The sequence below is a fragment of the Orussus abietinus genome, unplaced genomic scaffold (assembly GCF_000612105.2).
Source record: "Orussus abietinus isolate OABI.00-Male unplaced genomic scaffold, Oabi_2.0 scaffold20, whole genome shotgun sequence".
In the NCBI taxonomy this organism is placed as follows: Eukaryota; Metazoa; Arthropoda; class Insecta; order Hymenoptera; family Orussidae; genus Orussus; species Orussus abietinus.
Genome location: NW_019394282.1, coordinates 1061625 through 1077465, shown reverse-complemented (window position 1 = coordinate 1077465; position 15841 = coordinate 1061625). Strand labels below are relative to the sequence as shown.

Here is a 15841-nt window from a genome sequence, read left to right as displayed (position 1 = left end):
AAGAACAAGGTCAGCCGCAAAATCATAGTTGCGAACAACTCACTTCACGGAGGAAAAGAAATCGGCTGGAATTATTTTTACAAAGGAAATTGAGTACGTCTCGTAGGTTTTAAATTAATCCCGCCAAAAGAGCGTCGCTACGCGCGCGGTTTGGCCCTGCTCCGCCAGGCGGCGCCCCGAACTCCCGCTCCGCGTTTGACGAGGTCACGTGACCCACGCTAACCGCCATCTTTGCTTATCGTATAAACAGTGCGACCGGGCTCGGCGCAAATTCTTGCGGAGAATCAGTGGTTTTCCTGTGTTTTTGAGTGATTAACGCGCAAAGAAATGTCGGACATCAAGGCGGAGACCAAGAACGACAACAGTGTCGAGGATGCGTCCAAGGTAAGGCCGGGAGGAGCGGCTCGGAGGGCTTCGTCAAGCCGAGTTTTCACGCCGAGGTGCCGTGCAGTGCCCCGAAAAACGGGAGGACGCTCGGTCCAGGTTAAGTCCAGGTCGGCCGCGCCGATGCCGGTCCGCGGTCGCGAGGCCGACCAGGCTCGGCGCGAGTCGCGAGAGGTTAGGGCGACGTCGCGTGGCTCGGCTCCGACTCGTAGGCGCGTATTCGGTGCTCTTTCAAAGCTGCGCCGTTTGTCCTTCATCGGCAAAGATGGCGGCTGTTTTTTATTTGTATCTCTTGCGCGACTCTGGGGCCGTCGCTGCGCGCCAGTGGTCCGGCGGCTCGACTTCCTCAAAAAGGGCGGGAAATCCGCGAGCATGGCGACCGCTCGGGCCTTTTCCCGGAGAATATCCGTGCCTACCGGCGCGCCGTGCCGGGCGGGACGCGCCAGATGTGTGCGTCGGCCCTCCACGGCGGAACGGGCGGGAAAGTTAAACCCGCGGCCCGGCCGTTCCCGACAATCTTATCGCTCGGCCCGATGCCACTAATTATCGCGTCACGTCGCCGAAGTCCTCCTCGCTGCCCGCGAGTGATCGTAGGTCACGGTGAGTCGTCGCCGCACATGTACCGGAGCCTCGAGTCGGCATCTTCCTCTAGACTCTCCTCTCTCTCTTTCTATCTCTCTCACTCCGCACCGTGAGACCGAGTGAGACGGAGCGATACTACGCGTCCGACACTCGAGGGCCGCGAGGATGGACCGTCGCCGCTCCGAAAGAGGGAACGCGCCGGAATCGAGATTACATCTCTCGCTTTTGCAGGACCAGTCGTCCGAGGAGAAGCCCACCCCGACGAAAAATAAACGCGGCGGTACCAAGAGGCTCTCGACCTTGGAACGGACAGCGCAGGAGGGCAAAGCCATCATCAAGGTGAGCCTCGAGAGATCTCCGAGGAAGTCGACCGGCGAGTCTCGTCGGAGCGGTCGAAGACCTTCAAGTCGTGGCTGCTTCCCTTTTTTTTATTTATTTATTTTTCTTTTCATCGCGGCTTCCTCAAGGGCTGCATTTCCTTCCCTTTTTCTCCGTTTCCCTCCAATTCTTCCCTCCGTTTTCCTCAGGTTGGCTTCCCCACCGGCGCTCGCTGGTCCTGACTTGCTACGTGTGACCAAGGGCGAGTGGTGGGGGTAGCCGACCGGCGGAGTGGGGGAAGAGGGGAGAATCTTCGACGGGGGAGGGGCGGAACCCTCCAATGGCCACGAGGGCGCCAATTTTGAATCTCTTCGAACACCTCGCTGTCCTGGTCTCACGAGACGTTGATGGTTCGTTGGATGTCTTTCCTTGACAGTGGGATCGTCTATTGTGCCTCGGGTATTAGAAAAGGTCGTTGGGAATAAATGTCATGGTTGGCGCGAGACTAGTCATGGATGTATGATATCAGCGATGGGATTACTTTTAATTATGAGATCAATTCGTCTTAACGCATGTCCAATTGACATTTGGAGATCGTTTAATGCTCTTTAATTTTGTATAACGCCATGTAACTTTAATATTATGTACTCATATGTTGAAATTTTGTTAAAACATTTCATTTTTCTGGCGAGGTAAATGTGGCACTTTATTATCGTAACCGAGGAACTTGTTTATATAGAGGTATATTTGAAAATATTTTAATTTATAAAGAAATAGTTAATATTGGGAGGTTGATACTTGCAGATTTCACAGTATATCAATTTTTTCTTCTTGGTTTAAACAGTACAATTTCGTTATGGAGGGTTAACTTGGTTGTTTTTCGTTAAAAGTAGAGAAAGTAGCTGAGTAGGGTGATAGGTGTACATGTGATAAGTTAAATTACACTTTGCGTTATTTCATTAATCTTGATCTGGTAATTAATATGGCGTTTCTTGCAGGGACTGAACACAACGGCTGGAGAGGTCGAAGGAAGAAGGCGTACCCGGAGTTCGGCTCGTGGTTTGACACTCTCCTCGCCTGCCCCTGCACCTTCGCCACCCAAGAGAGAGAAGAGAGAGTCGTCAGGGAAAGGCACCGGTCGTGGACGCGGTCGTCCGAAGAGGCAGGAGAAGAGCAGTGAAAATAATACCGATGAGGAGGCGTCCAACAACAAAAGCGAAAAGCACTCCGAGGAGGAGTCCTCGAAGATGGACGTAGGTGACAGTAAAGACGAGAAGGACGACATCAAGGTGGTAGAGAATGACGGAAAGAACGCCGAAGAGGTGGAGAGTAAAGACAAGGACGAGAAAGTGCCCGAGTCGAATTCCAAGGACGAGAAGACGACGGAGGAATCGGAGAACTCGGCAGAGGAGACCAAGAGCGTAGCTGCCAGCGAAGAGAAGAAGGAGGAGGAAATCAAGGACAGCTCTGACTCGAGTCAAGATGCAACAGACGCCACCTCGGAAGCCCCACCTTCGTCCCTATCGGACTCCCAAAATGCTTCGACTACCGTTACTACCGAGGAAAAGAAGGAATAACCTCTCTCTGCCTGTTCTACCACATTTTTCATGTAAGTGTTATGCAAATCCAGAAACGGCATTGATAATACCTGTTGAACATTTCATAGATATTCATGTAGAGGTTATCGTATGCAACGTATGAAGTTTTGTAAATTTAGTTCCTCGGTTGGTTAGGCTTTAACTTTATTCAATCGAGGTATGTGACTTTGGTAATATTTTGTTGTTCGGTACCGTGTACTTGATTTCGAGTCCTTTTGATTTGCATCAGATATCATGGAAGATGTCGTTTTGAGTATTGAGTCGACAGATGAGATTTTTGAACGAGTACGATCTCGACGTCAGTTGTGGGACTGAAAATTGCAACCTTGTCGTTTTATTATTCTAGCAGGTACCATGGCGGCGCACACAACGGGGTTCACAAATCCAGTCCCCTCGTCTATTTTAACTAATTGACACCTTGCCGATCGTTTCCCTAATCAGCGCATCCGAGTCGTATGTTTGTTGCTTGCAATTTGCCAGGCGCCCGAGCATCCAAGGACCGGTCGCTCTTAGGTGTTTATCTCTGGACGTTGTTTTCTCGTCTGAGCGTGACTTTATAACGACCTTTTTTCTCATTCTTTATTTTATGGTACGGCGTATACCATAGGAACTTTAAAGCGAACTTCTTACGATTCTTTGCAACGGCACTCGTTGGTTGCGCTGGTTGGCAAACAACGATGGCAGACCAAGGTGTAGAGCATACGTTGTTCATGTACAATGATAATATTATTGTAAAATATATTTAATATGGACTTATATAGAAGGGATTGCTTGCAAGTCGGAGTCCAGATCGGAGGGCTCCTCGAGAGGGTATAGCCTCCGTCGCCTCTTCGATCCTGGCTCGGGGTGGAAGCGGTCGGAAATATTAATTCGTACATAGAAAATTACTGTAATACCTTACTTATATATACATTACGATTGAATGAAGTGGAATATATGAGAATTATGGTGAGTTGACTTCTCTTTTTCACCGGGCGGGTGGAAGTGGAATTTCTAAAGGATGAGAGGGTGTGCGTGATTAATCGCGGTCGGATTCGTTCGGTGGATTATTTACGAGAGGGGATCCGATAAAAGTGCGTCCCTCGTTTTTCGACCCGCGAGTCGACTCGACGGCACGTGGCGAACACTGTGAGCGCAGTCCGTCATTCGTCCTGCCTAAGTCAAAGTCGTTAAAGTGAAAGAGAGAGAGAGAGAGAGAGAGTATGCGTGAGAACGAAAGCGCGAACGAGAGCGAGTGAGAGGGAAAGATTGATAAAGATGCGCTATCTAGGTGTGAAACGCGCAGTTAGGCGCGAGCGTAAAGTCACGGCGTCGGTCCAACGCGCGAGGTCTTCATCGGAGGTTTTCTACTTTGCTTTTACTGGTCCAATATTAAATATGTTAATATTATTGTGTATCTGAACGGTTGTGAGTGTACAGATAGGCCGTACGATCGATGCACCATACTTAGCGGGTTCTCTCAGCACACTTAATGAGACACCGAGGGACGAGGAGCGTCTTCGCCATGCGTCGCGTCGCCCCACGACTGGGAGTGCGTGCAATGAAAACTCTGCATACAATGTCCGGAAACACCTGGCTCTTTCGATATGGAACAATCCGAATGCGTCGTAAGGGACTGTGCCTCTTGGTTGCATCCAGTCACAGCGAGGCCAAGCTTCGCTCACGGTGTTGCGTGAGAAACTCGTGTTGCGCTACGTTGGTATCGAAGCGAGAAAAGAGTAGTCTTGTTTAGGTTAGCTGTACTTTCTCCGCTCGAGTGAAACCGACTAAACCATCCTTCTCTTGAGAAGACGCAAAAGTGTAGATACATTCTTGTCGACTGCCACGAACGTTAGAAACCTTCGAGTCCAAGGTGAACTTGTGAAACATGTTTCGGGGGAAATTGAGAATTTTTATAGGTTAAGTTTTATATATTTACTGTATACTCGTGGTACCAGTTGATAACTACGTACACTCGCTGCATCTACTCGAGGGCGAATACATAAAGTACTACAGTTTTGTACTGAGAAGTGAAAAAGTGTAAATGCACTTGTGTTCTAAACAGCGTGTGTTGTTACAACTAGTGGTCGAGACTTCGAACTTGGAGAAAGTGCACGCAAATAGCGTTTTCAGCTCGTTACAGAGCATCGCTAGTGTAGAGTATTACCACTAAATGTGTTCAACTGGTCAGTGTTGTATCGTGTTTGGCTTGATGGTGTCGGGTTGATGGTGCATTGCATTCGATTCGTTACGCTTTTAACACCATTGCAGAGGACAAGTGTTACAAAAGTGCAATATTGCAATGCCCGTGAACAGCTAATGCGAATATTTGGCAATAAACTTGGATTTTATAAGCTTTTCGCGTAAAGACAAAGGCATTGAGTTAGAAATGCTTGTGATAATTAATGAATATACGTCATTGAAACAAAATTTCAGTGCAGCTTTTTTTTATTTTTTAACAAATACAATTTTTTAATGTTTGCCTGCTTGACTGGTACGGTAGCATTGCTAAGGTATAATAATGCATGAAAAATATGTATACCATTCAACACCGACACTGTCGCTATGCATTTGTACTATACTCATGCAACACTAGGGTGAGGACGCGTAACCCAGCTAAAAACGCTGCAAGCGTAGAGTGCAGTTAACCTAAACAACCCAGCAGTCTACCATGTTATGTGTAATGCGTCGGTAGGAGTCGTTCTATAAACATCCTTCGCTCTAGAGGTATCGACTCGTTCCAATCTGTCAGCGAATCCACCTGCGATTGACAGGCGAGGTATATCAACGAATACTTAAGAACACGTGCGAAGCAAGCAGGGGAGCTGTACAGTGCCGGGGCTCTTCGATCTTGCCGAACGACCGAAGCACTATTTTCTTACGTAGCACTTATACAGACTGTTTTCCAATCTCTGAACAGTTAGCGTTGGTGTTTTTGTAGCGAGTAATCGTTATACATTGAACTGTATTTCCATGAATCTGTATTAATAAACAAGACTTGCAGCTCTTGAGAAAATGACTTGGTTGGATCGGTCGTTGTGGTTTCGATCAAGGTTAGGAGGGCTCGGAAGAGATCGGATATTTGTATATTGAACTTATCATACATTCTCGTTTCCGTAAAGTACGATTCCGTTTGATCGAACAAAGCATACGCAAATTTAGTGGATACTATTTCCTCGGCGTATTGTTAATAATTTACAGTTTAAATATGTCGAATAGAACTTATACATCATTTGTAACTCTATCGCTCTTTCTAGCTGATACTTGCTATTTTGACTCATCTAGTCTCTTTCTGACTTAAAAATGATTGCACCAGATACTGTTTATAATTGTGCATTTAAAACATTATGGCATGTTTAAGGTTATGCCATTACTTTACCTTACTCATTGCTTGGCTTCGAGTATCGGTAGGTTGCATCGATGGTTACTCTTGCTTTGTGTCTTTTAACAGAAAATGTAGCGACTTCGCTTGGATTTAACTTTTCTATCGATGATTCAATTGCTTTTTAAAAGCGAAATTTAATGGTTTTATGCCGAGATAATGTATGGTGGGGTGAATCCCACTTTTAGTAGGATTTAAATATCTTTTGCAATTGTTTTCTAAAAACAGCGTAGCTCTTTACTGTAATTATGACTGATAATGTATGGCATATGCGTTTAAAGGACGTAAAGCGTTATGTTGAGAGTTTGATTATGAATGGTAAGTTTCCAGTGTCTCGTTGGGTGCGGCTTTAGACTTAGCGATTAGGGTTACATGTTAGTTAAAATAATTATGTGAACAATACTGAACATATAAGCTTGCCTAGTAAGAGGTGCTCTTTCGCAAGGCAAGTGTTACGAGTAATAAAGTACATTAGCGTTTTATTATAGCAATAGTAAAGTATAAATTCAGTAATGAGTGATCTGTGGATGTAAGGCAGGAAATAGTTTTTATACTCTTCCTATCCTTTGGTTCGGGTTAGATTTTTTTAGTGATTCCATTGCGTAGCACTTTGCATGGGAATAAAATCCTTAGTCCTGGTTGGTACGATCCGATGTGTACCTAGACATGGCTTGTCTGTTCCGTTACTGTACTACTTCTATTAAAGTAGGAACTGACAATGATAATAACGAGGATCACGAGATGATGTTTGATCGATCTTTTGTAACAAAATTGCTTCGATGAATAAATCCAATAAATACATTTTAGTATCAGTCGGTCTGTTCTCATTTTGTAGATTTGCGTTTAGTACAGAGCAGGAGCGATTGATTAGATCAATGTATATGTGATCAAATGGAATCGAAAAAAAAAATGGAGATGTTTGGCGGTAATCGAGATGAATGTTTTTGGACTCTTACGAGATATACTCCGCTGATACAACAGTAAGGAGAAATTTTTCTTAACCTTCGTGTTTAATTTTAAGTAATTATTTGTAAGGTACTGATGAAGCAAAGTTAAGAAAGGCACCTATTGCGAAACACTATAATTTCGTACATCACGTTTGACTTTGCCGAGTTGGTAACATGAAATCGCATTTGATATTACCTACAGTGAAGTATCCGAGTGTTACTTACAACGGGAGAGTGAAAATAAATAAAAGTAATTATAGTGCTGTTGCTACATGTAGGTACGATGAAAAATTAATTTAAAGTCTCGTGGAATACATTTTATGTATCACGGATGTCATTTCACGCATGACAGATTTATTTTCGGGGTTTTCGTTTTGTTGTTTGTACTTTCGAAGCACAAACAGTAACCATGCCCAAAACGAACAGTACCGATCATGATTTCGTGGGGAATAATTAAGAACGATTAATGATAATTTTCTCCTTCACCTAGAAATTTCATTTTGAACGCGCGTAGCGACCAAAAACCGTTTTCTTATTACTCGCGTTGAAGCGATTTATGAATAAGTAAGGACCGGTATCACGGCGGGAGGAAATTCCCCGGAAGTCGAGTGACGGTAGTTTCTCTCTCTGGGCGTTAAATCGAAATTACGTCAAGCCCACGGGGAATGAGCAATCGACCGGGGGTCGGCTTGGAAATATGTCTCCGGAGTTTTCTTTTCATTAGCGCAATTCCTCCTGGTAAAGAAACTCCCGGAGCTTCTCCGGGCTCCGGTTTTCCTCCCGGCGGGAGAGCGCGGGATGTGGAAATAAGTATTACACTACCGGGGAAGTGTTCCTCCCCAGAGGATTTTTCTACCCTGGGGGGCGATAATTCAGGGCGATGTAGAAAAAAAAAAAGAAATGGAGGAGCAAAGTGGGATGAAAAATAAGGGTGGGAAAAAAATATCAGCCGAGAGGAGGGGCGCACTTGGCGCGAGTTGATTCCTGACGTTTGAGGGCTTCGCAAATCCGCGGGGCAAGCAAGGATTTTCCATTTTGCGCGCGATCCCTCGTTTACCCCGACCTTTCCATAAAGCCGAGGGGCGTTACGTGGCCCGGTAAATGTTCCCCTTATCACGGGAACAATGAAGGACTCGGATATCGTGTTTTACGACCGCCTGACCGACCGACCCCTCGAACCCGGCGATATTCCTTATTCCTCTTTCTCTCTTTCCCCTTTTTCTTTCAGATTCTGGGCAGGAATCTAGAGATATTCGATGTAACGTTAGCAAGACAGCGACGTTTTATTTAACGTTAAAAACGTCGTGTAAAAAAGAAATCTCGTAGAATGTCATCTCGACGTTTGTACTCTACATTTTGTTCTTAGATTCACGTTAGAAAACCAAGTACTCTACTTTCTTTTTTTTTTTTCATGTGGAGTACGTTTATGTAACTTAAGGTGAAGTGAAACACGTCGAGGAACTTGATCGACGTCGATAAAAAAGGTTTTTCTAAATACCTACGCTGCCGACGTTCGTTTTTATATTGACAGCTGTGTCGAATTATATTGGGTATTTTACCAAATGGCATACTCCACCTGACGATTTCGTACAATAATTGTAAAGAAATCGAAGTAAAACTCCAGAAATCCTCTGGGTTCATGCTTTCTGGGGCTCTAATTGACTGCAGAGGGACACCTTGCGCCATCTGTGATTTCCAGGTCAATTAAATTTTCACTCCGAGACCTCGTATACCATCGTTTTAGCACAGAAGCGCATACAACACTTTTTTGCCTTTATCCCGTTCAAATGCGAGTTTATCGATTACCAGAGTGTTCTAAATTATCGTAAAATTGTCCTGACCCTTTCGATTTTCATATCAGAGCCTTCGATAATTGTATATTGATCGAAATATGAGAGCTCGACGCCATTTTGGTTCTGGTCTGGGCTGAGTTAAACAATTTTGATAAAAAATCCAAATTTTGAATGCGTCAGGACAATTCTTAGATGATCAGGAGTGATGTGTCAAAGTTTCGGACAGTTTGGTCTAATACTCTTAAAAAAAAGTGTTGTACTCGAATCGACTGATTTGAAGGGGGTTTCACTTCACCATAAGCACGTAACTTGGGGTAAGTTTTTTCCTTTCTTTTCTTTTTTCTTTTTTTGGAACAATGCAAATTTTCATTTACCACGAAACCGTTTCGAGAGTTGTAGTCGAAGTAACGAGATAAGGATCACGTAGCACTTAAGACGGAAAATCCTGCACGTCCCTTACCGTGTCATTACGTTCCGCAGTCTCCGAGTGGAAGGCTGTAATTAATTTTATACTCCGGCACGTCGAGGACGAAGCAACGTAAAAGGCCAAGAACTCAATTAAACGTTTATACCGCCGTGCCAGATATATCTTCCAGAATTTACCCCAGAATCGATATTTAGGTAGGCAAACAGCTTCAAAAGGCACTCACTTTCACGGAAACAATTTGAATATAAATCAGGTCTTCAAAAGGATCCCTTAAGGTATTATGAAAGTGTCATATACATGTATGGCAAAAAGTCAAAATATTAATAAAACTTTTCTCCAAATCGGGTGCACCGAATAATGTGAAATTTTAATGCATCATCATGAAAGGTACTAGCGAAGGACTCGCAAAATTTCATTTCTCGAACTAAATGTGTACTTATCCTGGACAAGAACCGAAAAAGAGATTTGTTCGAAAAATGAAGTTTCCTGATTTTTAAGCCCTTTATTAGGACTTCCATAGTCACGTGTAAATTTTCTATGTTCTAATCTATGTCCAAATAAAAGGATCTGGGATCTGCCCACGTTTGGGATGACCACACTTCCATAGGAAAAACATTGACAAGTCGCTAATAAACAATTGCCAGGCACTTTTGAAACGGAAAAAATAGATAAAGTCTGTGAACACGTGTCACTCACGCGTGAATATCCTACGACGTAGGTAGGGAAGGATAACGTTCAGTTTGGAGTTATCAACACGCATGACTGCATAATAGCTTTTAAACATAAAAAATATACTATAATGGTGATCTAGGGATAAAGAAAAAACGTAATAGAACAGTATTTGATAAGTGGTTGTTGATTCGATCGTTTCAATCGACTTCGGGATGTCCTTAAAGTCGCTGACAAAAACGCAGCCATTATGTCGGGAAAAAGGAAGAGTCGTTTCGAAAGCTCTTTCGATCCGGTTTTTATCGTCGAAAAAGCTCCGCCTCGAAACGCACGGGAGCAATGCGCAATTAATGCATCGATGGGCCGATTTATAGGGCGGGCCGAAATTGAAAAAGAAAAAAAAAAGGAAAAGAAGAAAAAGAACGCGCACGTGACGAAAAGCTCGGAACTTTTCGAAGGCCGGAAGCCTCGGCGTGTATTTCCTTTTCCCTTCGAGGGGCACTTCGGCTTCGTTAATCCCGCGAAAGAGTTACCCCCTGCGAAAAGTCAGGTCGAGTATCGAGGCACTCCGCTTTGGGAATAAGTATGGATTAGCGAACGTTTCGTTCGGAAAGCCCGATACCGATTAGAGACGGAGATCGAACGTTGCCAATTAATCGCGTCGCTTTGGAAGGTCCGTGAGATATTTCCGATGCTCTCTTTACCCTTCCCTTAACTTGAAAATCGACGGCGATTCCGCTTTCGAGTGTCTGGGCTCGAGCGATAAGTGATGCCCCTTCCCTTTGGCTTTTTATTACCGAGTTTCAAAGGATTTCACGTGATCGGGATTGCGAAATGGGACAAACAATGTTGCAGGTTTATTATCGCAACAGCGCATGATCAGGTTTTGATGGAAGAATCCGTTCGAAAATAATATTTTACGGGTGGTTGGGTACACCCGTGCTTTGAAACTTTTCATACGAAATTTCGTTTTTAAATTATATTTTCTAGCTGCATTATAAATAAGCTCAAAAATAATATTTTACGGGTGGTTGGGTACACCGGTGCATTGAAACTTTTCATACGGAATTACATTGTTAAATTATATTTTCTAGCTGCATTATAAATAAGCTTATCTTTAATCTGTTGTGCATTGGTTTTTTCGCAATTGAAATGAAGCTTTAATAATTTACCTCACGTCCCTAGACGTTAACACATTCGCGACCGGTGACGTGATTCACGCCATTTTAAATTCTATTACCGAAGTAGCGCTTCTACGAGCCGATCCGTCGTAGGGAAAGGGTTAAATCGATTCCGCGTGTGGTAGTTTGGACATTGGCACCCATCGAGGCATCTATTGAGGATTTGGTCGCCCACGGCGTTAATGGAGGATTTCCATTGTTTTAAGGAAAGGTAAGTTGATTTCTTACTCACAGTCTACTACTTACTTTCGGCACGCGAAACCACGCGAAATCCCCCGGGCGCCACTGAGGGCTTACGTACCTAGTAACTTTAATTTATTTACATTATTACCATCGAAAAAAGAACTTTTTTTTTGCTGGTCCTGACACCGCGTTACATTTCGCAGGTATGTTATATTTAAAATTTTGGAAGTTTCCTTTTTTCCAATTTTCTTTACTGAAAATCGATGGCGATTTTCCTGCTGCGCGTGTCCTAAGCAATAAGTAATGCTTCCCTTTTTTCACAACCAATCGTGCCCATTAATTGCGAGGTCTCGGTGATTTCTTAGATATTGCATTTTCAAGAAAAGAAAAATGTACTCGAAATAATAATTTACGTTAATTTACGCTCGAGTCAGTACGTATTTTATATCAATGTCTCTCTTTTTTTCATTAATTGGATAAATCGACAATTCCTCCGCTAGAAGGGCCATTGTTCGAGCAATGAGCAATGCCCCCTGCTTTTCCGCAATCAATTCGGCTTTCGATTTCCGAGCCCGGGGGAATTTTGCGTGATGGTTTTTGAACAAAAAAAAAATTGGCTTGAAATAGTATTGTACGTTAATTATCGCACGAGCTTGCGGAAAGCTCCTGATGGATCGGATTACCTTTCGCAATGAGTTGGAACTCTTCCAACTTCTCTGTTCGTCCTTCTCCCTCCCTCCCTCTCTTTGACCGAGTACTGGGACTGATCGGATAATTGCAATACGTACTCTCGTTCCCTTCAGACACAAAGCTTGACATCGATTTTCATCTCTTTGTCTACGGGCTCTTTGTCTCATTTCACGGAATGCTTTTATTCCATTTTCCTGCGTGCGTTTGGAATTACGTGTATGCATTCGCAAGTGCACTCGTTGCATTGCGCCTATAAAAGTCGATACAGTTGTTCGTTTAAAGGATTAAACGTATTTTCTTCAAACAGGTTTACAATTCTTGGGGAGTTCCGCATCTGCCTAATTTATCAATCTACTTAAGATTTGTCGAATTTCAAGATTTGTGATATCATTTTCCTGCGAGACTCCGATGATACGTGTATGCATTTGCAAGTGCTCTTGTTGGATCTCACCAATAAAAGTCCAAACTTATTTGAAGTGAAGTGAAGTTGAACAAAATTGATTTGAAGAAGGTAAATGTCATTTTTTTTTTCTTCAAATAATTTTAAAATCCTCACCTCATTTTCTTTTTAATGCATAATGCAGTATTTTTGAAACGACATTTGGCGAAATTGGGTTGATTTAAGATCGATCGATGATTTTTATGTGAGAAAAATTTTCTCTCACGAAGAGAGGAAATCGTTCAAGGAATAAGAAGGAATTTTAACGCCTCCAGTTACGAAGCCTCTTTCGATTGCATCAAATGCACTTTCAATGGGACGTCCTCTCGTCTGCAGCCATTTGTTCAAGGCCTTGAATGAATGCGTCCTGTGACATGGAAAAACGTCCCAGTGCCGAATAAAAGGAAAAAGAAGTCCTTTTAACAACCGGGCATTATTTCTCTCTCCGTGACTCCACGTCGAAGGTAAATCTTAGCCTTCTACACGTACCTCTTGTCTTATAATTCAATTCCAATAAGTAGTACGGTGTCCCAATTATTTTACCGTCCTCTTAAATTTGCAACCTATAACAGGCTTACTCGTACAGAGTGACGCGTAATGACGTTAAATTCACCGAAATGGAGAACCCCAGGTAAAATGAATTTCTTAACATTTACTTCCTGCAAAAGAACTCCATTAAACCTGATAATTACTTAATATAACATAAGTTAATAACGTTACGATTTCACATTGTATTTCCACCGGAATAAAATTAATATTAAAAGAATATTAATTAATAATATAGAAAATACTGATACGAAAAGTTATAAAAATTGACAAAGTAGGTCTATAATGATGCAGACAATAATGGTAATTACGTTACCGTCATCACTCTGCTTATTATATTTCTCTGTATGTTATTTTGAAGTTCACTTATGAGGGCGGCAAAATTTTGGAAACGACCGTAATCTATTTATTTAGATAGCAGATAATTATAGTTAATTTGCTATCCAATTTCGGAGATTTCATAAATATTTCTGACATCCAAGTTAGAGGATTCTAAATAGATGCAGATTAGTTACCCTCCAGAGGGTAAACTAGGAAAAAAATATTGAATCCGTCCGTGTTGATGACTTTCATAAATCCTAAGGCACGTTTCGCACCACGTTTATTAATTCTAATTTTCGGAGTTTCTTCTTTCCCCCTCCAGAGGCGCGCGGCGCGCCGATTGGTCGAGGCGGCGAGGGGTAGATGCGCGCGACGACTTCGCGCGGCGCGCACGCCGCTCAGTCGCGCTCCGCACGCCGTAGCGTGAACACCTTGTTTCTTTGCTCCCGAAGGAGCAACGAGCGGCGCTCCTCACGATGCTCAAAAACAGCTTCCGGCGTTGACCGACAGAAACCAACCGCCATCCCAATAAAACGACACTTCTCACTTCTCAACTTACTCCTTTAAGAGATCGAAAATAAATCGATTGACGGGATGACGTAGCGAAGTTTGCAAAACTTTTATCCCGCACGTCGCTTAGAATGAAAGCGATGCCGCAACATTCGCGACGACCTTTAAGAGCAGTACTGTCGCACGAGTGTTTCCTCGACGGACTCGGAATTGCGAATCAGTAAATGAGAACTGAGAACGGGAGTGAAGAACCGTGAAAAGTTGGTAGCTGCGCCCCAAACTTCGCCACGAAGTTCTGAGATTAGCGGTGCCGGGCTTATCGGCGAATATGGACTGATGGGGGAAGCAGTGGGGAACGTGAGAGCTTGCAGGTGCGCACTTCCGGATTTTGGCTTCCTCGCATCTGACCACATGGTAACTTTACCTGCAATGATTCTATTCTTTTAATCTCATTGTACTTTAAAAAACCTAACATCCATATCGTCTCCCAGTGCTCGATCATAAATTCCCTCGGTGCTTAATGTCACTTTTTCAAATTATTCCCTATGACTTCCATTAGGATTTTTCCCTGTAAACAATACACCGTCCTTTGGTATAAGCATCACCTTTTCAAATGATTTTCACCGTTAACGTCATAATGCACATTTGATGTACCACTATCTCAAATTATTTCTTATGACATTAGAGTAGATGTTACAACGTGTACTTCTCATTTTTATTATAAACCATTATTGGTCATCGCGATGACGACAATGCCCTCCTGGTTTCATTACACGAAGGGGTATAATTAATTGATGTGAAAATTGCCAACTTGAAAGGGAGGTCCCTTTGAAATTAGAAAAAAATATATATAAGAAAAATCTAACGGAAGGTCAATTTCACTCGGGAAGAAAGGAACAATTACCTTGCGGTTACGCAACGCGGAAGAAATAATTAGAGCACAAGCGATGCAGTTGCTCTTGCATCATCGTCGAGCTTGCAAGATCGCTACTGGTTCAAAGTACCCCAAGAGCATCGATACTATTGCCTCCAATTTACTTGGACTCTAACAGGTTGAGTGCTTCGCGAGGAACTCCTCCTTATCAAGGGGGCGAGGAAGAGAGAGGGAGAGAGAGAGAGCAGTTTCGCGAGTTTCACGGCAATTTCTTAATTGCGTCAAACGCAAACTCAATCGGTAGATGCGAGAAGTCGAAAGAGCGACTCTTCAATTTCGGCGTCATAGGGTGCATTTCATTGCACCGAATACTTCCCCTTAAATGTTAGTCACGTGGCCGAGGGAATTGTTTAATATAATGCGAAAGACGATTTTTTTAAATCGTTCACTTATTTCAAATACATAACCCTGCCGACTTACCACACATTCCGGGTTTACGATCTCTATATTTTGCACTTCTTCCAGCAGATTAATTTAGTCCATTGTAATTTTGCATGGATAGATATTTCGATGCACTGCAGTTTTTGTGAAGGATACTTTTCCTCCAGATTTTGATTAGTTCTTTCATCCACTTCTTTGGGGGCACTAGGATACTTTTTTGACGGTGATTTCACAATTTAATCGGTAAATGCAGATTTCAACGTGCAGGAAAATGGTTTATATCATTTAATAATGAAGTTGAGGATCGATTGAAGATTACCGAATTTTCTTGCGAAGATGCGCTGGGATGTTTTTCAGTTTTGGTTTGGCCATTTTATTTCTGTTTCGAGTTATATTGCGAGGTCCAATGTGATTCAATTAATCCATGGCGATCGATAAAAGGTAAAAGGTGCGAAATGTATGGGGATTCAATGGGAACGAGGGAAAAGTGCTAACCTGAAATCGGATTCAGGGTTCCGAGGAACAAACAGGGCGCTTGTCCTATCGTTGTAGGAGTGCCGAAAGCTCTAAGTCACGG

At 43.1% G+C, this 15841-nt stretch overlaps 2 protein-coding genes across 3 annotated transcripts in view; both read left to right on the top strand.

Moving 5' to 3' along the window:
* The first annotated feature begins 24 nt into the window (after positions 1-24).
* LOC105694599 (nucleolar protein 58) lies at positions 25-7055 on the top strand. 2 transcript variants are annotated; one of them, XM_012415442.2, is made up of 4 exons: positions 25-384; positions 1198-1305; positions 2283-2893; positions 3232-7055. In XM_012415442.2, the coding sequence occupies exons 1-3, from the start codon at positions 328-330 to the stop codon at positions 2859-2861; spliced, it is 744 nt and encodes a 247-aa protein (XP_012270865.1). In that variant the 5' UTR covers positions 25-327; the 3' UTR covers positions 2862-2893; positions 3232-7055. The 2 variants fall into 2 exon arrangements, with proteins under 2 accessions (XP_012270865.1, XP_012270864.1); XM_012415441.2 differs by having other exon boundaries at positions 3229-7055.
* A 6803-nt stretch (positions 7056-13858) lies between these two features.
* Positions 13859-15841, top strand: part of LOC105694468 (cadherin EGF LAG seven-pass G-type receptor 1) — a 76072-nt gene continuing 74089 nt past the window's right edge. Inside the window, exon 1 of the mRNA XM_012415156.2 lies at positions 13859-14363. The gene's annotated coding sequence lies outside the window, so the exon portion shown is untranslated. The remainder of the gene's footprint in view (positions 14364-15841) is intronic.

Bases quoted from the DNA above. Each gene is read 5' to 3' on its own strand.
- LOC105694599 (XM_012415442.2), top strand. From the start codon at position 328: ATGTCGGACATCAAGGCGGAGACCAAGAACGACAACAGTGTCGAGGAT. The intron at 385-1,197 runs GTAAGGCCGGGA...TCGCTTTTGCAG, and splicing joins GTGTCGAGGATGCGTCCAAG to GACCAGTCGTCCGAGGAGAA. The intron at 1,306-2,282 runs GTGAGCCTCGAG...CGTTTCTTGCAG, and splicing joins AGGGCAAAGCCATCATCAAG to GGACTGAACACAACGGCTGG.